This window comes from Oncorhynchus kisutch, linkage group LG2 (genome assembly GCF_002021735.2).
Source record: "Oncorhynchus kisutch isolate 150728-3 linkage group LG2, Okis_V2, whole genome shotgun sequence".
In the NCBI taxonomy this organism is placed as follows: domain Eukaryota; kingdom Metazoa; phylum Chordata; class Actinopteri; order Salmoniformes; family Salmonidae; genus Oncorhynchus; species Oncorhynchus kisutch.
In genome coordinates, this window is record NC_034175.2 from 7127554 (window position 1) to 7148828 (window position 21275).

The 21275-nt window shown below is 44.3% G+C and overlaps 1 protein-coding gene and 1 pseudogene across 4 annotated transcripts in view; one reads left to right on the forward strand and one right to left on the reverse strand.

Annotated features, from left to right (window-relative positions):
• grik5 (glutamate receptor, ionotropic, kainate 5) overlaps nucleotides 1–8924 on the forward strand; it is a 146883-nt gene extending 137959 nt beyond the window's left edge. For 3 of the 4 annotated variants that reach the window (XM_031786407.1, XM_031786396.1, XM_031786418.1), the window contains 8 exons: nucleotides 699–812; nucleotides 1185–1294; nucleotides 1746–1919; nucleotides 2449–2614; nucleotides 3498–3723; nucleotides 4280–4408; nucleotides 4608–4774; nucleotides 6288–8924. In XM_031786407.1, coding sequence (XP_031642267.1) covers nucleotides 699–812; nucleotides 1185–1294; nucleotides 1746–1919; nucleotides 2449–2614; nucleotides 3498–3723; nucleotides 4280–4408; nucleotides 4608–4774; nucleotides 6288–6914 — 1713 coding nt within the window. In that variant the 3' untranslated portion in view covers nucleotides 6915–8924. The remainder of the gene's footprint in view (nucleotides 1–698; nucleotides 813–1184; nucleotides 1295–1745; nucleotides 1920–2448; nucleotides 2615–3497; nucleotides 3724–4279; nucleotides 4409–4607; nucleotides 4775–6287) is intronic. The other variant, XM_031786421.1, reaches the window with a different exon arrangement.
• A 4678-nt stretch (nucleotides 8925–13602) lies between these two features.
• Nucleotides 13603–16592, reverse strand: LOC109900656 (NXPE family member 3-like; annotated as a pseudogene).
• Nucleotides 16593–21275: the final 4683 nt, after the last annotated feature.

Below are 21275 nucleotides of genomic sequence, written 5' to 3' on the forward strand. Positions count from 1 at the left end.
TAACAATTCAGTCAGTTGCAATTCAGTCAGTCACAACTAACAATTCAGTCAGTCACGACTAACAATTCAGTCCCATTCAAAATCTTATTTTCCCTTAAGCTAACCGATACCCCGAAAACCTAACCCTAAACCTACAGAAATTCTAACACTAATTCTAACTTTAACCCTAAACCCCCTAGAAATAACATTTGACCATGTGGGGATTAACAAAATGTCCCCAGTTGGTCAAACTGTTTTGTTTTACCATTCTTGAATAGTTAAGCACACACACCCACACACACTAATAAGACTATGTGTGCTTAATTAGATCACAGCATACTTCAATTACCACAGTGTGGTCCCCATGTGTCTCTTGCCATGATGCTGCCCTGCTCCCCACTCTCTCTGCCCTCTCTGCTCTCCTGACTGATCAAACCAGACTAATCCCATGTTCATCAATTAGGCTTTAATTTGACTGTCTGACAGGAGGTTCCATAAATGGAACAGCCAGCGAACAGTTCTGCTGCAGTGGATCTCTGGTTCTATTGTCTCTCTGAAAACATTTTTTTCTCCCTCCATGGGGTGGAGGGAACGCCATTGGCTCATAGGTGCATCTCCAATCCAGGGGTTTGTTGCCATGTATTTCTGACCCTCTCTCTCTCTTTCTTTCATTCTTTCATTCTTTCTTTCTTTCTCTCTTTCTTTCTCCCCCCCAACAGAAAGCAGACTTGGCAGTAGCAGGCTTCACCATCACGTCTGAGAGGGAGAAAGTCATAGACTTCTCCAAGCCCTTCATGACGCTAGGAATCAGCATCTTGTACAGAGTCCACCTGGTAAGGCAGACACACCAGAGCAGTTGGGTGTATTGGATTTCCCCCACTGCTGTTTGTGCTATCCTGTTTATTTTATGGGCCATGACAATGCATTTCTTTGAGACTATCGAGGATATCTGATTCTGAAAGTTAGAATGGATAGGTCTTATAGAGTTCATGGTTGTACATCGCACACGTTTACCGTTCAACTCTCTGAGGCTTACATTTGTTGCATTATTAACACTTTAAAATTGCAGAGATGATGTGCTGTACAGTTGCAGAGAAGAACACTGTTCCTCTGTGGTTGAAAGAGGAACTACATGACAGCTATGTAATGTAATGTAATAGGGCCACTCCACCCTGTCCTATCTCTCTCTCTTGTCTCTGTTTTAGGGGAGGAAGCCGGGGTATTTCTCCTTCCTGGACCCCTTCTCTCCGGCTGTTTGGCTCTTCATGCTGCTCGCCTACCTGGCTGTCAGCTGTGTGCTCTTCCTGGCTGCAAGGTAAGTGCATGAAAGAGCACCACAGTAACACAGGGCAACAGGAACAGGAAACTAGTGAGAAACTCTGGGATTGTTTATGCATTTTGGTTGACACAATTGAGTAATAATGAGTTATTGTAGCTTATATACACACCGAATGAAAATGCCTTGGTTGAGATAGACAGATGTTGTGTACAGAGGTCCTTATGCTCCTTTCTCTCCTCTACACTCTTAGAAAAAAGGTGCTATCTAGAACCTAAAAGGGTTCTTCGGCTGTCGCCGTAGAAGAACCCTTTGAAGAACCGTTTTTGGTTCCAGGTAGAACGCTTTTGGGTTTCATGTAGATGAGGGTTCTACCTGAAACCCAAAAGGGTTCTACCTGAAAACAAAAAGGGTTCTCCTATGGGGACAGCCAAATAGCCCTTATAGAACCCTTTCTTCTAAGAGTGTTCTCCTCCTCTCCTACTTCCAGGTTAAGTCCCTATGAGTGGTACAACCCCCACCCATGTCTGCAGGGGCACAAGGACATGCTGGAGAACCAGTACACCCTAGGGAACAGCCTGTGGTTCCCTGTAGGAGGCTTCATGCAGCAGGGCTCTGAGATCATGCCCCGTGCCCTGTCCACACGCTGCGTCTCAGGGGTCTGGTAAGTCTGTGTGTGTGTAGATGGGTGGGTAAGTATGTATCAGTCTGTATGTCTCAGTCCGAGTAAATGTCTCTCTGCCGCCCTCTCCTCTCTCATTTCTCTCCCTGTCTGGGATTCTGTCAAACTCTATTTTCTCTGACTTTCTCTCTCTGTCTCTCTCTTATTCTTTCTCTCTGTCTTTCTCTCTCTCTCTCTCTCTCAATTCAATTCAATTCAATTCAATTCAAGGGCTTTATTGGCATGGGAAGCATGTGTTAACATTGCCAAAGCAAGTGAGGTAGATAATATATAAAGTGAATATATAAAGTGAAAAACAATCAAAATTAACAGAAAGCATTACACATACAGAAGTTTCAAAACAATGTAATATTATATATATACAGTGTTTTAACAATGTACAAATGGTTAAAGGACACTCTGACGGTGTCACTTCTCCCATTCTTTCCCCTTAGTCCTACCTCTCTTTCCCTCTCTCTATCCCCCCTCTCCTTCTCTTACTCTCTCTAACTCTGTCTCTCTCTTCTCCCAGGTGGATGTTTACTCTGATCATCATCTCCTCCTACACGGCCAACCTGGCAGCCTTCCTGACCGTCCAGAGGATGGAGGTGCCCATCGAGTCTCCTGACGACCTGGCCGACCAGACCAACATCGAGTATGGCACTATCCACGGGGGGAGCACCATGACTTTCTTCATGGTACTGCTTGACGCTGGCCCTATGTATGAGAGCTTTGAATGGAGAGTGACTGGTAGGGAGGTGTGTGTGTGTGCTGTTGTTCTAGTATTTGCCGACCTGTCTCAGATTGCTCATATTTGTATGTGTGTGTATGGTGAGGTGGGTATGTGGTTGAGCACAGTGTGTGTGTGTGTGTGAGAGTGTTGTTGTTTCCCTATTTGCTGGCATGTCTCTGAGCTCCTGTTGTGTTCTTTGTGGCTGTTAGTGTTAAGTGGCTGAGTGTCAGTGTTTGCTTATGTAAGAGCTGCTGGCATCTGTGTCGGCATCTGTGTTTGTCAGTGTTTGGACTGTGTGCTTGATTGTGCATTTGTGTTTGTGAGTAAATGTTTAGGTGTGTGTGTGTGTGTGTGTGTGTGTGTGTGGGGTTAGAGTGTGAGTGTTTGTTTGTGTATCTCTATTGTGTGTATGTTCATTGTGCTTACCCAGACCTCCCTTGATGCTGTATCATCCCTCTCTCCACCTCTTAACTGTACACACTACCGAAGAGTCCTTCACATCCAACCCACATCTCACCTGTTTTGTTGCATATACAATACTGTATCTAACTGGTTGCTGTTAGCTTGACTCTGTGTCTATGCTGTTCCTTAGCATGACATATTGTATGTACACTACCCCCTGGCGTTTGATTCAGCTGCATGTGGATAAAGAATAATGCATCTGTTTAATTATGAGTAAATATGAGGAAATATATATATATATATTTTTTTTCCTACCCTTCTGTCTCTATTCCTTCTCCCCCTCCCTTCCCCTCCTTTCCCTTTCCTACCTCCCCATCTCTTTCCTCCACCCCCCCACCTTCGTCCCTTTCCTCCTTTCTCCCTCTCTCCTTCCTTTCTCCCTCCAGAACTCGCGCTACCAGACATACCAGCGCATGTGGAACTACATGCACTCCAAGCAGCCCAGTGTGTTTGTGAAGAGCACGGAGGAGGGCATTGCCCGCGTGGTCAACTCTAAATATGCCTTCCTCCTGGAGAGCACCATGAATGAGTATTACCGCAAACTCAACTGTAATCTCACCCAGATTGGTGGTCTGCTGGACACCAAGGGCTACGGCATCGGCATGCCACTGGGTGAGAGAGGGATGGAGGTATGGGGGAGAGAGGGATGGAGGGTGGAGGTATGGGGAGAGAAAAGGATGGGGGAGGGAGGTATGGGGGAAAGAGGAATGGAGGGGGATGGAGGTATGTGGTCAGAGGGATGGAAGGTGGTATGGGGGGAGAGGGATGAGGAGAGGAAGGTATGGGGGAGAGAGGGAGGAAGGAAGGGAGGTATGGTAGAGAAGGGGGGGAGGTATAGGAGGAGAGAGGGGTGATGGGGAGGAATGGAGGGAGGTATGGGGAGAGGGATGGAGGGAGGTATGGGGGAGAGATGGATCAGGAGGGATGGAAAAGAGGAGAGATGGGAAAGAGGAGAGACGGAGAGATGGGGAGAGGAGAGATGGGGAAAAATGAGAGATGGGAAAGAGAGAAGAGATTGTGTGAAAATGGTGGTGAAATAGAGGGAGGATGAGAGACGGGGGAGTGGTACAACCCACAACATCTGGATGAGAAAGGGAGGAGACCACAAGCCTTTTAATTCCTCTTCATCTTTAATCCCCTCATCCCTTTTTCCTTTCGTTCCTCCCAGGCTCTCCATTCAGAGAGGAGATCACTATGGCCATCCTGCACCTGCAGGAGAACAACAGGCTGGAGATCCTGAAGAGGAGGTGGTGGGAGGGAGGACAGTGCCCTAAAGAGGAGGACCACAGAGCCAAGGGTCAGTACACTACTCTGTTTCCAGTGTCTTTGCAGCTTTGTATCTCAACTAATGTCTGTGAGTGTTCTGAATGTACTGTAAAATGGGAGATTACCAGGGTCTGTGGTATTGTATGTGTAACTGTTCTTGTGTTAAATCAGGGGTATATTGGTGGTACTGTATGTGTGTGTGCATTAACCATCATGTCTCTCCTCCACAGGTCTGGGCATGGAGAACATTGGGGGTATCTTTGTGGTGTTGATCTGTGGCCTCATCATCGCTGTGTTCGTGGCCATCATGGAGTTTGTGTGGTCGACGCGCTGCTCTTCAGAGACAGACGAGGTACGCCCTCACTCCTGCCCTCGCCGACACCACAGACCCACCCCAGTAGGTCCCCATGGCAACACACCAACCCTGACTCCCCATCCTCTGTCGTGCAGCGTGTGTGTGTTTGTTGGGCCGCCTCTGGAACTGTGTGTGTTTGAATATGTGTTTGTCGGGCTGCTTCTTGCACCATTTGTGTGTGTGTATGTTAATCAGTGTGTCTAGTCTGTGTGTTTCACTGTTGGGTTTGCTATGTATTGTGCATGGATGATGAGGGTTGCTATTTTACAACTGAACTTCAAATGAAGCAGGACAGATTTCTCTTGTAAGCAGATCAGGGTCCAGTCACATGTTGTGATGTTGTGTGAACGTACTTGTGTTGGCATGCTATAGTACTAGCGTTGGTGTGTGATCGCGGGAGGGTATTTTGACTGTGATCAGAAAGTGTTCATGTTTAGTACAGGGTATGGATAAGCCAATATTGTGATGCCAATATTTGCTTGCTTAAGAATCAGTGTGTAATGATTTCCCTGGCATTAAATGTCATGATCTATCTTCTTTTACATGCCTCACATGCTGGTACTCTTCGTTTCCATTCTTGGATCACTCCTCTCTGTGTGTCTGCCACAAATGTCATTCTGTCAATCAGTGTCTGTTTTCTGATAATGAATACTGTTTCTGTTTGTGTAAGAGTATTATTCATCATTGTTATGATTTTGTAGATTAGAATATTCCATGATGTCTATATGTCCTTGATGCATTTTGTTGGAACTTTTTTGCAAGTGTGTGATGCTGTTGGAATGTTAGAGGTGTGTGTGTGTCTGTTTGGGTGTGTTGTTTGTCTACATACACCTCAGTTTGCGGGCCTGCCTGTTTGTTCATAGTTCATTATGTACCATTATATATTATATATAATGAACACAATTTGTTCTGTTCAGTTGGTAATTTGTATGGATTGTATTAACTCTCTCTGCTCTTTGGATATTCTCCAACCTCTATCCATCTCTACATCTCCCCTCATCACCACTTTCATTGCCTCCCCCCCATTTCTACCTTTCTATAACCCTCATTCGGTTCTCCTCTCCTCCGACCATCTCTTTTTCTCCACCTCCACCCTGTTTCCCTTCTCTTTTTTGCTTCCCCTCTTTCTTCCCCCCACCTTCCTACTCTCCCCCTCTATCTCTTTCCCTTTGCTTCCCCTCTTTCTTCCCCCCACCTTCCTACTCTCCCCCTCTATCTCTTTCCCTTTGCTTCCCCTCTTTCTTCCCCCCACCTTCCTACTCTCCCCCTCTATCTCTTTCCCTTTGCTTCCCCTCTTTCTTCCCCCCACCTTCCTACTCTCCCCCTCTATCTCTTTCCCTTTGCTTCCCCTCTTTCTTCCCCCCACCTTCCTACTCTCCCCCTCTATCTCTTTCCCTTTGCTTCCCCTCTTTCTTCCCCCACCTTCCTACTCTCCCCCTCTATCTCTTTCCCTTTGCCTTCCCTCTTTTTCCCCCCGTCTGTCTACTTTGCTTTTGTGACCCCCTATCTCTCCCTATTATCCCCTTCCCGTCGTCCCTCTCCTCTGTTCTCCCAGGTGTCTGTCTGTCAGGAGATGCTCACAGAGTTCCAAAACGCCGTCTCCTGTAAGAAGAGTTCCCGTTCCCGTCGTCGCCGCCCCCTGGGCAAATCCGCGGCCCTCCGCCACCCCACCCGCATCGCCCTGGGGACCCAGCGGCCACTCCGCCTCGTACGGGAGATGCGCCTCAGCAACGGCAAGCTGTACAGTGGCTCGGGACCCCTGACTGGGGGAGTAGGGGGGCCAGGAGGGGGTGTAGGGGCTGGGGGAGGTCCCTCAGACATGGGCCCTGGGCCTCAGCGACTCCTGGAGGACCCTCTGGGGGCCAACACCACCCCTCCTCACCCGCCCCAGCCACAGGTCCCCTTGGCGCTCCCTCGCAGCTGCACGCACGTCAGGATCTGCCAGGAGTGCAGGAGAATCCAGAGCCTGAGGTCAGGGATGGGGTCCACAAGGATCCCCCCCTCATCTGCACCCCTGCCGCGCCTGCCCCCCCCTCCCCCCCCCTCCTCCTCCAACACAGACAGTGAGGGGGGAGGGGGGTCCAGCCCCCGGCGGCTCCCCCACAGCACCCCTGCACCCTGCCTACCCATACCACTCCCACAGAGCAGCACCGACACAGACCTTCTGGGGAAGCAGGACTAAGACTGACGATCTAGGAGGGGCTGGAGGGTATATGGGGGCAAGTTAACGGTGACTTAACTGATGTTTTGAGCTGCTCAGTGACACTATTCTCTGACCCTCTGTACATTGGCCTCCAGGAGGGAACTACAGGGAGAGAAGGAGGGAGAAAGAGGGAGAGAAGGAGGGAGAAAGAGAGAGAGAATTAGAGGGCTCAAAGACGTTGTGAGACGTGTGATGAAGCAATGGAAAGGATATATTTGCACAGATACCAAAAGACACCCATACAGAAGGAGAGACTTCCTTTGCTCTCCAGCGCGCTGCCCAGCTGTTTCTGATGTTAGTCCAGTCTGTTCACAGAACCATGCTCCACTATGTTCTGGCTTTGTGATTTACCTGAAGATGGCTGCTCGGTTCTTATCTTGACTTACCAGTTGACCAATCAGGACTGAGCTACACTGGATAAAGTAGTCAGGTAACTCATATAATTTGATGCCAGACCAACTGGTTTCTCTGTTGGTCTCTCTCTGTTCTCCCCGCTCTCTCTCTCTCTCTTTCCCTTTCCATGGTACCACAGACTCATCTAGAGCGTCCAGCTCTTCCTCTCTGGACGGTGACCACTGGAGGAGGAGTCCACATCGATCCTGGAGGACCTTTAATCTATGTAACATACAACAACAGAAGACTTTAAAACTGACTCAGAGAATTATATGATTTTCCAGATGTTTTTGTTGTTGTCTTTGTCGTTTGGTTACCATTGTTCTAAGTGGAAGTTACAGAAAAATAAAGACTATATATGTGACTAATGTGGTGGATCACGACACACTATGAAGACAACACTCCCCTGAGGTTTACTGTGTGGAGGAGGTGTTTTGTCCCTCTGGGGACCCTGTAGCTGCTTTTGAAACGACTTTGAAGAAAGCAGATTTGGCTGGAAATTAGTTGTAACAAAGTCAGATATGCATAATATAATGTGTGTGTGTGCACGCGCGCAGAGGTCTGTCCTTATAGCAAGTGAGAGGAACAAATGATCATACCAAGTATATGATAATCAGAGGCTTTGCGATGTGAAATGACTTGTTATCCTGGAGAATACTTGCCAATCCTTTTCTCCTCTTTACCTCTGTTCATAGCACAGACAGAGAAAGGAAGAGGAGAGAGAGGATAGAGAGAAAAAGGAGAGAGAGATGGAGAAAGATAGAGGAGTAAGAGAAAAATAGGAACGCAACAGAGAGATAAAGGAGGACTGTATTAGAATGACAAATCCCTAATTGAACTACTTCCATAATGAGATTTTTCCTGATCTGGTCATTCTGGGCAGCATCTTGCTGGGGGCTTGGCTCTGCTGCCGGGAGGCTGGGACTAAAGCTTCCCTGCTCTACATCACGTTGAACTGGCTGTCTGCAGCACAGACGCCTGCCAGAGCTCCACACAGAGCTCCACACCACCCTGAGCCCTCTCATTACAGCCTGTGGAGCTTTAGATCTGGTAATTATTCTCCTTTAATAACTAATAGCCACACAATGACTATGGAGGAGACTGAGGTCATGGTTTAATGTTCTAAAAGTATGATGGGGAATAATGTTACAGGGTTCAAGACTTTCTGAGGCTTTCTGCTGCCTCTCTCACACATACACCACAGATCATCATACACACACACTGACAGACATAATCATGTAACCTAAGAAATACATAATTATTTCTGTGTTCTTCTCTTGGACCCTCATCGGTGAGCCAGACACACACATCTGCATAGGTCACCACTCTAGTCTCAACTCAATGCAGTGAAACCATTGGATGGCTTTCTTCCAATACACTTCATTGGCCTCCTTTCCTCATCTCCTTTCCTACATAGCAATTGATGGGGGGGGGGGGGGGGGGGGGGTAGCCAAAGTGAATCAGAGGGGTGTCTGTGAGGGGAGAGAGTTTACTCAACAAAACAAACAAATCGTTTTTGTTAACTTTTCAGTTCTCTGTAATTTTTTCATATTTCTATACTAGTGCTAAATGGATTATTAAAAGAATGATGTTGAATATTATGATTCAATTTGTATTATTATTATTCCTATTGGAGTACGGATCTATAGGAGGATGCTGCTGTTTTGGGGAGATGGGTGGAGGGTGGGCAGCGGTGGGTTGATAGAGGTGAGGGGTGACGGGTACGTCCTCTCCATAGCAACCACCTGATGTTAAATCCTAGACAAAAAAATATTCTATCTGTCCAAGCTGGCATAATGTATCGTCTGTTCCTGCAGTGTTAAAGTGTCTGACAATTTGTCTTTCATTCTATGTTTCTCAGTTTCAGGCTGAGCACCTAATTATTTTGTGGTATCCATCTTAGCTGGGTCGTTCCACTGATAGTGTCTTTTGGGTAGTTCAATAGCTATTGATTTCACTTCATTTTAACATTCTGTCATAAAGAGCACATGTTCAACTTCATAACAAACATGTTTTATCTCCAGAGGTTAAAAGAAGAAAAATGACCATAAAAGTTGACAAAGTAACAGGGTTGAATGTAACAGGTTTGATGAGTTCATCTTAAACCAGCCAAGCTTACTGTGTGCAACAGCGAGGGGCAACAATGTAAGCTTAACAAAAAATGTGAACTTGTTTTGAAATGTGTATTTTTTTATTGACAATATGATGAGAGTTTAAAAGTAGAATGAAAATAGCATATGCAGGAGAGGTAAGAAAAAAAAAACCTGAGACTTGTAGGCACCACCCCCTTTCTAACGTTGATAAAAGATAACCATACAAAAAAGTATGTAAAATGTTTAAGGTAGATTAGTGCTAAAATGTTGTTAATTAAACAACTAATTGACCGACGTCTGTTCAATTACTTGAATTCCGTTTAGTTAGTTCTTTAGAGGGAAATAAAATCACGCACGAGAGAAATCAAATCAAGAATTATGTGGGACGTAGGGTTGAAGGGAGTTGTAGTTTTCATTACCCTTTGCTTCCCCTCTTTCTTCCCCCCACCTTTCATCCATTGCACTTGCTGTTTCTGGCTCAAACAGAGACCTAATACTAGTTGCCACTACCACTGCATCATAAACCCTACCTATTTCTACAATTTATCTTCATAAAATTTTACTTTAAACCTTAACCACACTGCTAACCTTTTGCCTAACCCTCACCTAAATCAAGACCAAAAATTGAATTTTTGTTTTCATGAATTTGTACAATATAGCCAATTTTGACTGTCACTATCTCATGGAACCTGACACAGTTTTAAGCATGTTATGATATCTTTATTATACTAGGCAAGTCAGTTAAGAACAAATTCTTATTTACAATGACACCCTACCCCAGACAACACTGGGATAATTGTGAGCTGCCCTACGGGACTCCCAATCACAGCCAGATGTGACACAGCCTGGATTTGAACCAGGGACTGTGGTGACACCTCCTGCACTGAGATGCAGTGCCTTAGACCGCTGTGCCACTCAGGAGCTGTTAGATACACACAGATCACATGAGAGAGGAATGGACACAACACAATGATTAGAGGGATAGAGAAAGTTGGTGAAAGTGCGCTTTATCTATTTTGAAGAAGTAGTAAATTGATTTCAGCTCTGGAGCTGACATAGCCTGAGCAGAGATGAGATGATGACTTTTAAGTAATGAAAAACAATATAGTCATCAAATATATACTAGTAATATAACTAACTGAAATATTTTATTATTTCATAGTAATTTCCTATTTTTCCATTGATGTCTACCTAATGTGGACCTGACAGAAACAATGGAATATTTTCAATATTTTGGCAATAGATGTTCATTATTTTTGGCCATGGAATTTCTGTTAAAAAATACAATAATTTTTATGTCATTATTTCATAATGCTTTTAATGTTTAAAAACTAAAATGGAAAATCGTGATAATCTTTCATTAATCTAACTGAAACTGAACCAACCTCAAAAAGCACTAATCGCTCAGCACTAATACAGATAAACAGATAATTGGAGATTTACGCAGTTTTGCATATAAAGGAGAACAAACAAAAAGTGGTGGGCCTCCACCCCTAATCCTCATCCCATTCCCCCCATCCCAACTCAGGCAACATGTCACCATCCAATACAATTTTTTTATGAAAACCCACAATAAACATATACTATTGGAATTTTTTCATGATTTAGTTTAGTTAGAGCGTAGATGTGCAGCATGTGATCCAACTGTTGAATTGAGTGTTTTATCAGAATGTACACACATAATGTCACAAGGACATGAATGTGACATTCAAACTCTGTTTGAAAATGGGAGTTTTGTGCTCCGTATCGAGAATAAGAGAAATGTGAACGGTTACAGGATCTGAGGTGGTTTTGATTTCTGCAGAAATTTCTTCTTGAACATGATGACTTTCATGCACCTTAGTTACAACCTTTTGTGGGATGAGTATTTAAAAAAAAAAGATGAGCCTAGTTCAGCCAAGAAGAAAGTACAGAGCTAAACTTGGAGAAAGACACAATCCTTCCTAGCTAGTCATAATTGGCTGAGATAATGGAGTGGTTGACATGCTGAGAGATAAGTCCTGATTGGTCTGCCATGTCACAAGCTTCTGTCTATAACAGTATGGGGGCTTCCCTGGTCCATATATGTACTGAACAAAAATATAAATGCAACATGTAAAGTGTTGGTCCCATGTTTCATGAGCTGACATAAACGAGCCCAGAAATGTTCCATACGCAAAAAAAAAAAAAAAAGACTAGAGGCTGTAATCGCTGCCAAAGGTGCTTCAACAAAGTACTGAGTAAAGGTTCTGAATACTTATGTAAAGGTGATATTTCCGTTTTGCAAACATAAAAAAAGTTTTTGCTTTCTCAGGTTGACTCCAATCAAGTTGTAGAAAAATCTCAAGGATGATCAATGGAAACAGGTTACAGCTGACCTAAGCTCCATTTCGAGTCTCATAGCAAGGGGTCTGAATACTTATGTAAATACTTTTTTTTTGACATTTGCAAACATTTCTAAAAACCTGTTTTCGCTTTGTCATTATGGTGTATTGTATGTAGATTGATGAGGGAAAAAAAATATTTTTTCAATTTTGGAATAAGGCTGGGTAGCCTAGTGGTTAGAGCGTTGGTCTAGTAACCGGAAGGTTACAAGTTCAGACCCCTGAGCTGCCAAGGTACAAATCTGTTGTTCTGCCCCCAAGCAGGCAGTTAACCCACTGTTCCTCGGCTGTCATTGAAAATAAGAAATAAATCAAGGTTAAAAATTTAAAAAAATTATGGGGCATTGTTTGTAAATTGAGGAGAAAAAACAAACAATGTAATCAATTTTAGAATACGGATGCAACTTAACAAACTGTGGAAAAGGTCAAGGCGTCTGAACATTTTCGGAATGCACTGTGTTAGAAAGCTCTGGATGTTAGTTTTTTTGGTTGACACCCCTTATTTTTGGGGGGGGGGTCACAAAACTACCTCCATACTTCCACTTGTTTGTATGGGTTACCTTCAGATGAGTCCCGTGAAACGTGTAGTAGTCATAGCAAACGGAGAACACCATCGTATTTGTGAGAGTCTCCTCTTTCCATAGAGTGGTCATAAAAGTTTGTAGGCCAAACCGTTCGGACGCAATAGATGTTTCGTGAGAAGACCAATTTCCGGGATGTTTCATGGTCTGGCAAACACCTCTGTAACTCCAAATAACACCGTAGCTCAGCCACCTTCCATCGCAGATGCGGAAAGTCAACATAGGCAGATGCAGAAAGCCAGCATATGTGGCATCAGACGCAGCCTGATGGATTTTGAAGGGATTTTTCTATTATGTTACTTAGATTGACACACGGGTGCATCAACAGACTCTTAGGGATAAAGTAGTGAGACTACTTTCTGGAGGATGATGCCATGCTGACTCACATGCGTTTCCAATTTGTGGGTGGGGCTAAGGCTTAAGAGAGTGTGATTATGCTGAATGGGTGTAAACAAAGAAGAGCTCTCTAGGAGGTGTGAAAAGGGCATTTTCTCATAATTGTCTCAAGTGGGACAACAAGTTTCCCATTTATCCTCCAACTACAGTGTATGATCTACTATTTTGAAGCTCAGTCTGTACTTTTATATTTTAAAAAAAATAAGCAAATCGCTTACGTTCGATTTACAGAGTGTACAAAACATTAAGGACAACTTCTTAATATTGAGTTGCACCTGCCCCGGTTGCCCTCAGAACAGCCCCAATTCGTCGAGGCATGGACTCTACAAGGTGTCGAAAGCATTCCAAAGGGATGCTGGCCCATGTTGCCTCTAATGATTCCCACAGTTGTGTCAAGTTAGCTGGATGTCCTTTGGGTGGTGACCATTCTTGATACACACGGGAAACGGTTGAGCGTGAAATACCCAGCAGCGTTGCAGTTCTTTTCACAAACGGGTGCACCTGGCACCTACTGCCATACCCCATTCAAAGGCACTGAAATCTTGTCTTTCCCATTCACCTGTGAATGGCACACATACACAGTCCATGTCTCAATTGTCTCACGGTTTAAAATCCTTATTTAACCCGTCTCCTCCCCTTCATCTACACTTATTGAAGTGGATTTAACAAGTGACATCAATAAGAGATCATAGCTTTAACCTGGATTCATTTGGTCAGTCTATGTCATTGGAAGCGCACATAATGTACATGTATGGTATGCAGAATTGGGTATTTCTATGATTTTTTTGAATATTGTATACAGTAGGTGTTGAATGATAGAGAATTCTGACATAAATCTATCTTAATATGCTAGCTCTACTATGGGCAGACATGAGAGGATAATGTCTATCATGTTCTTGATGATGATAGAAGGTGGGTGGAGGGAATGGGGGAGGTGGTGGGCAAGGGTCATCTCCCAGGCGGCTATAAGTACAACATCCAGACCCTTGAACATAGCCCTGAGCACCCCGTCCAGCTGCACTGAGAACCAGTCACTATTGTACAGGCTCACTTTCGGGTCCAGGGCCTGGAAGTTGGCCGAGCGCAACACCACCAGGGTCCCCGAAGCCCGGTCCAGAAGCCGCACCACCGCCCGCCGAATGTGGCGTAGTCGGCGAATGTAGAGCTGCACAGGGAAGGTGCTGAAATGGGACCATACACTGATAATCACCACAGTGTTTAACCTGCCAGTCAGGCCTTCCAGCTCATTAGCTACATAGCGCATCTCACTGGCGATGACAGTGTTGAAGCGGATTGGAGGACCGTGACAACGGTATTTCAGCGGGATGTTGTGGGTGCTGTCCACTGCCATGAAGGGCCCCACATTCTTAGGACTGTAAAGGTTGAACTCCTTCAGCTCTGTCACAAAGAGGAAGGGAGAGTTGGAAGTTGGACAGACAGAGGAGAGCGTTAGAAAGCACCTGAGGCAGCAGAGAGTGAAAGATGCCGCAGGACTCACCTGGTACTAAGGTGTTGAGGTACTCAAACCACTGTCTCTGTACATGTACACCACCTTGCCCTTCAGACACTGAGTGGCAGATGAGTCGTTAAACGGCGCATCATACCACCACCCAGCACTCGCTATGACCCTTGGAAGTAATACCCGGAAGGAGTGATCCTGGTAGACTCTGTCTTCATGCTGCTTCTCTCCACGTCTGCTTTGTCTGAAAGAGGAAAGCAAGCATCTTGTACCAGCTAGCATCATCACTTTACAGGCAATAGAGGTGCTTTCCCACCTTACTTTACTGTAGATGCAGTGGTTGGCTTGAATACTGTCCTGAACACCCAGAAACTCTCAAGGGTTCAATGATACAGCCACAAAGCAGAGCTGAGCAGTTAGTAAGCTGGCTAGCTAGTGTTAAAAAGATAAACACATAGTTGTACTGTGGTATCTCCTTGCTCGCCTACCTTTTTTCCCAGGCAGCACAATGACACTGTCAGACCCTGAAGGATGAATGGGAACTTTGATGTTTACACCACTGAGAAAAAGTGGAGAAGTAATCATATTTCAATGTTAAATAAACACATTGCAGCAAGCAATCTGATACATTGGAAACAAAGTCTGAGAATACATTTCACACTTCTAAACTCATTCACTTACATACTGTAAAACTCACTAACCTCTGAAAGAGCAATGCCTCCTTGTTCACGAGCAGATGGTTCACATAGGGTCCCCTGGCGTGGTTGATCCGTGTGTCACAGCTCAGCAGCTTGGGCTTGTAGCAGTACCAGGGCTCCCCTGTGTGGGGGTCTGTGAAATTGCACAGCAGCTTCTGGTTCGTCGGCAGACACAGGTTACATACAGTTGTCTGGGACAGTTTTCCAGAGCGGAACAGACTCTGAAAGGGAATCCGGTCGGGCCGTTCCTCTCGTATCCATTGTAGAATGTGAATTGCCTCTCTAGAATGGACCAGGGTCATCTCCACCCTTGCAGACCCCTGCCATAGTAACGGGAAAATGGCAGTAGGCAGAGTAGGTCCCATTCCTGTGGTCCAACACCTGTCCTGCAACGCCTGCCCCCAACTTGGAGGAATGCAGCCGGGCCAGCAAGAAGTCTCCACCATAGCTTTTGGGACACCCCTGGAAGTCATGCATATGGGCCAGAGCCTCCAACTAGTCCCCCACGTGCAACTCTCTCCTGCCCCCTGCTGGCAGGATCACAAAAAGCCTGTGTGCAGGGTCACTGGTCTGGTTCAGGGACACATTCACCGAATGGGGCTAAGGCTGTGGCCAGGTGATTATCTCCTCCGGTGAGGGCTCCTGGCTACAGTAGCTCCGGAGAAGGGCCCTCTGGGAGGAAACCTGAGTTGATGCTGCTTTGGTGCTGGTAGAACATTGACACTGCTTGGCAGTTGAGCTTCTGCTGAGTAAAGAGGAGAGGTCACTAACAGGCATGCTACACTGGACACTAACTTTTGCAGAGCGTGTGACGCTTCCATTAATTTCAATGAAACCTGGACATAAGCAGCACAGCTCTGTGAGAGGCTTGCGCCGTTCAGTGTAAAATTACGAGTTTGTACTCGTATTTGACACACGACTCACACCCAAGAACACTTGATAAAGTGGCTTGCATTCTGCGGATGCTGGCAAGATCTATGCATCAAGTGTAGCATCTAAAAACCTACTGTTTTCGTGTATTTACATACACTAGCATAAAAACAGTCCACAGAAGCCAGAAGTTAAATACAATTCCATTCCAACTTACTGTGCCGATGGGCAAGACCTTTGATCATTATGAAGGCCGACTTTGAGACAAAATATATAAAGGATCATATTATTAAACAGATTTTCCAAACGTGGGTCTGATGTAGAGCGACTTCCTCTGCTTACCTCATGTCAAAATAAAAGTCCTTCACGTGCACCATATGTGGACAGAGAGGAAGTGGGTCTACAACAGACCCACATTTGGAAAGTCTGTTTAATAATACGATCCTTTAGATATTTTGACTCAAATTCCAACCTTCATAATGACCAAGTTTCCTGCCACCCAGCACAGTAATTTGAAATGGAATTGTATTTAACTGTTTTTGTGCCACCCAATATAATTAAAAGCAACACTAGTGCATGTAAATACACCCACGTTGATAAGAGCAGCTAGTGACGCCCCATTGTAGCTCCCCTGATGAGGGGGAGAGGGTGATAGAAGCAATGTGAGATTGGTTCATATTAGGCCAGATGGATTTACCCTACCTCCAGAATGTTAATGTTGCTGAACAGGAAGAAGAGGCCTGACAGGGCCAGCAGGAAGAAGATACAGATATATTTGGACAGGCTCCTCCACAACGTGGCCATCCTCTGTCAGTCAGCCTGATGTTGACACAAAGAAGCTGGTAAGGGACAGATCACAATTTACTGGGGGGAGGGGTGGTCCAAAATAGGGTGGATTGTCAAACGTCTTTCTTTTTGCTTTGGGGAGGGTTTTGTGTTGTTTTATTGGGCACAGGGGAAGGTAGTGCATTTTTTCCCCTGGTTAACATTGGCTCTTTTGCAAGCTTTACTATATCATTTATTCAATCCTAGTCAAATTTCCTCATCTGCTTGCATGAGCCTCCCCTATATGAATGGGTTTTGGTACGTCCCTTATGCATTATGCTTTTACATGTGCTAACATTTACTATACCACAGGCCAGAATAGTCTGCGGTCTAACAGTCTATCTGGCCCTCTAGCCACAGTTCATAGTGACAATGGTGGTAGGTGGATCGTTTGTTTATATCTGCAATAGGCTAGCTAGCAATCATACCACACAAAATAATTCAGAGATGCATCAATTTTAAATATGAATCGAGAAGAACAAATAGGAATAGCTGATATGCAGCTGAGAGGCCAGGTGCATCATTACACATAAAAGAACAGTGAAAAATTGAAACACAGTCAAAAGCTACCCTATTGATCTTGTTTAGGGACAATACAATTATCCTAACTAGACTATAGTAGCCAACAACCTCATAACGCAATGAATAATTGCATTATTGTTTTTAGGTGAGAACAAAATTATACTCTAGGCTGCAGTGCAAATGTCATTTGAATAATGGCGCAAAAGCCCTGTGATCATTCCATTTGGATCAGTTGTGGATCGACTCTGGACAGTTTATAAGGTCTAGGAAGGCAGAGTAGCAGGCCAGTCTGGCTGTATTTTTTACTTCTGATACTGAATGTGCTGTCTGTTTCAGATCATCATTCTCCCAAGTCTTCCTATAATAATTTGGCCACATCTGCTCCAGGCTGGCCCAGTTATTCGGAAAAGCTTAACACACGCTCTGCCTCCTCTCCTAGAACATAACGCTCAATATTGTCTAAATATTTATCATTTAACTTTACAAGGTATTACATTTTATATGTGGCATAAACACAACCAGTCACATTGTTTTAATCTGATTAGGCTACATCAATAGTCTCCTGTGGGCATACGCACATTCATCTAAAATATAATTGCAGCATCCTCAAAATGGCTTGACATTAACCAGGTTTACATTCAAACTTTTACTGAAGTAAAGTACCCTACATGTTGGAAAATGTATGTCACTACATCATGAAAGCATGCAGGTTATTAGGCTATAGATTAAATAAGTTATGATTAACTTCACAGAGTGGTGAAAGTGCACAGCGATGAGTGTTACGGTTTTCTAGGTGTGAAGGAGAGTCGGACCAAAATGCAGCGTGGCTATTGCAATCCATGTTTATTTAATAATAAAGAAACCACGAACTTTACAAAAAACAATAAACGTAATGTGAAAACCGAAACTGGTGCAAACTAACAGAGCAGCGCTGTAGAGGAGAAAGCCTCTGGCAGCGCTGAACAGACGGGAGACTCCGGCAGCGCAGGAGAGGAGAAAGGCTCCGGCAGCGCTGGAGAGGCGAGGCGCACTGTAGGCCTGATGCGTGGTGCTGGTACTGGTGGTACTGAACTGAGAACACGCACAGGAAGCCTGGTAGCAGCTCCCCGCTGCTACCGGAGGGCTAGAGTGTGGAGGTGGCACAGGATGGGCTAGACCGTGAAGGCGTACTGGAGATCTTGAGAGCAGTGCTGGCACAGGACGTGCAAGGCTAGGGATGTGCACAGGAGGCCTGGTGCGTGAGGCTGGCACCAACTTCACCAACCGACTAACACACACCTCAGGACGAGTATGGAGCGCTAACCCAGGTGCCATCAAATCCCCGACACGTTCCGTTGGGCGAATTCCATGCAAAAAGCACCAACACAGCAACTCCCTAATTTCTCTCTCCTCCAATTTCCCGAATTTCCCCCCCTTATAGCGCATCTCCTCTTTGGGCTGCTCCTGCCTGTTGACACGCTGCTTGGTCCGTTGGTGGTGGGTGATTCTGTTACGGTTTTCTAGGTGTGAAGGAGAGTCGGACCAAAATGCAGCGTGGCTATTGCAATCCATGTTTATTTAATAATAAAGAAACCACGAACTTTACAAAACAGCCTAAACTGGTGCAAACTAACACAGAGGACACTAAGGACAATCACCCACGACAAACTCAAAGAATATGGCTGCCTAAATATGGTTCCCAATCAGAGACAACGATAAACACCTGCCACTGATTGAGAACCACTCCAGACAGCCATAGACTTTGCTAGATAACCCCACTAGCTACAATCCAATACATACACACCAAAACCCCAAGACAAAACACACCACAATACAAAAACCCCATGCCACAGCCTGGCCTGACCCAATACATGAAGAAAAACACAAAATACTAAGACCAGGGCGTGACAATGAGATTGATATTCCTTTAAATAAATGTGGAAGGTCTTATTCTGGTGACATGATGATTGATGCTTGGCTGCCATTTGACATATAAAAATTATCTAGCACTTTTGTCCATAATAATCTCATTATGTACTAGGCTATACCTGCACTGTATCTGCAAGCTGTTGGATAGAGCACATATGCCAATACCAGAGTGGGCACATTCGCTATACCTACGCAATTCTTTGTGTGACAAAACCATCAGTAGGCCTAGAGTTGAAAATGTCATGGAAACCCATATAACTTGTATTTTTTATTCAGCACATGGGAATTTAACATCAAGTTATTTTTATGTGCACTACATATATACACACATACTTTCGTCTGCAACAAGCAGTGCTGTAAAGTACTTAGGTTAAAATACTTAGCTGGTAATTGCAGCTTTTGGCCAATAAAAAATGAAAAGCCAATAAATAAAATTGTAGGAGACCAAATGGCCCAGGAGAGGCTGTCTATCCCAGCCTACACCCCAAATTCGCTCTTCAAAACCATTCTCTCACACCTTGCAGGCACATGAGCCTGCTGCTGAGGAGAGAGAGCAAGAGAGCAAGTAGCCTTGGCCTAGGCCACTGTTGAGTAAAACAAAAATTTGAGGAAAAAGAGTATGCCTATTGTGAAAAGCCTACAAGGGGAATTTAATACGCGTTGTAATATTTTAGTGGAAGATGAGAAGAACATTGTCATGGCCAAATGCAGGCTACTGTTCAGGTAGGAGGCAATTTTGGAACTTACATTCATTTATAATCATTTGTTTTATCATTATTGTATATCATTGTTATTATTCTAAGCCTATTTATTAATCAAAACCAGTTTTTTTAAATATGCAAAACCTGTTTTTAATTCTGTTGAGACAATTTCATTGGCTAAATAAAATTGGATCTGTCTTTTTAATTGTGTGCTCCAAATTTAGTTTAAGATAGATCTGTTGTAAAATAAATAACATTAGCCTTTTTTTGTCATTTTTTTGTCATTCTGTTGAGCCATTTCCTTTGGCCAAATTAAATTGTATTTTTTTTTGGAAAATGCTTCATTTTCTTTCTTATATCTCTAAGCTATAGGACAGACACTTTAGAACAAACTTCCTTTAGATTTTTTGGGGGACTATCTGTTGTTCGATGTGGTGAATCTGTTGTTCGATGTTGTGAATCTATTATTCAATGTGTATGTATGGGCTAATAGCAGTAAGGCCAAAAATAGATTTTCATCAAATCATTAAAAACATATTTTTGATACTTCAAGGAGTCTTAAAACTCAAAATAAAATAGCAAAGTGATTCTTGGTATGACCTTCTTAAAACAATTCCACATATCTTAGACAGATCCCAAAACGGACCAATTCAGGACACCTTTAGTAATATCAAGGTAACTTGATACCATCAGAAAGCAAATATTGTATCCTGTCTGACAGATAGTTCCCAAACCAATTGCAAGACGCCTGGTCCAGGCCCATTTCAGACAACCTTTGAATGAAGTAGGGCATGGTTGAGTGTCAAAGGCATTGGATAGGTCTATAAATATGGCAGCACAGTGATTCCTATGATCTAAGCAATTGAATATATAATTTAAGACAATCATAGCTGCTGAAACAGTGCTACTGTATGTCCAGGTCTAAAACCAGGCTGGTACACAATAATATCATTTGAAGTTAAGAAAGTTCTTAGCTGAGAGTTTACCATGTGAGGCAATGCAAGATCATTTCTAAACTGTCTGTCCTCGGTTGCAACACTCACTACCGAGTTCCAAACTGCTTCTGGAAGCAAAGTCGGCACAAGAACTGTTAGTTGGGAGCTTCATGAAATGGGTTTCCATGGCCGAGCAGCCGCACACAAGCCTAAGATCACCATGCGCAATGCCAAGCGATAGCTGGAGTGGAGTAAAGCTTGCCGCCATTGGACTCTGGAGCAGTGGAAACGCATTTTATGGAGTGATGAATCACGCTTCACCATCTTTATAGTGCCAACTATAAAGTTTGTTGGAGGAGGAAAAATGGTCCGGGGCTGTTATTCATGGTTCTGGCTAGGTCCCTTAGTTCTAGTGAAGGGAAATGTTAATGCTACAGACGATTCTGTGCTTACAATTTTGTGGCAACAGTTTGGGGAAGGCCCTTTTCTGTTTTAGCATGACATTGCCCCAGTGTACAAAGCGAGGTCCATACAGAAATGGTTTTGGCCTCCATACAGAACTTGACTGGCCTGCACAGAGCAGGCCTCAACCCCAT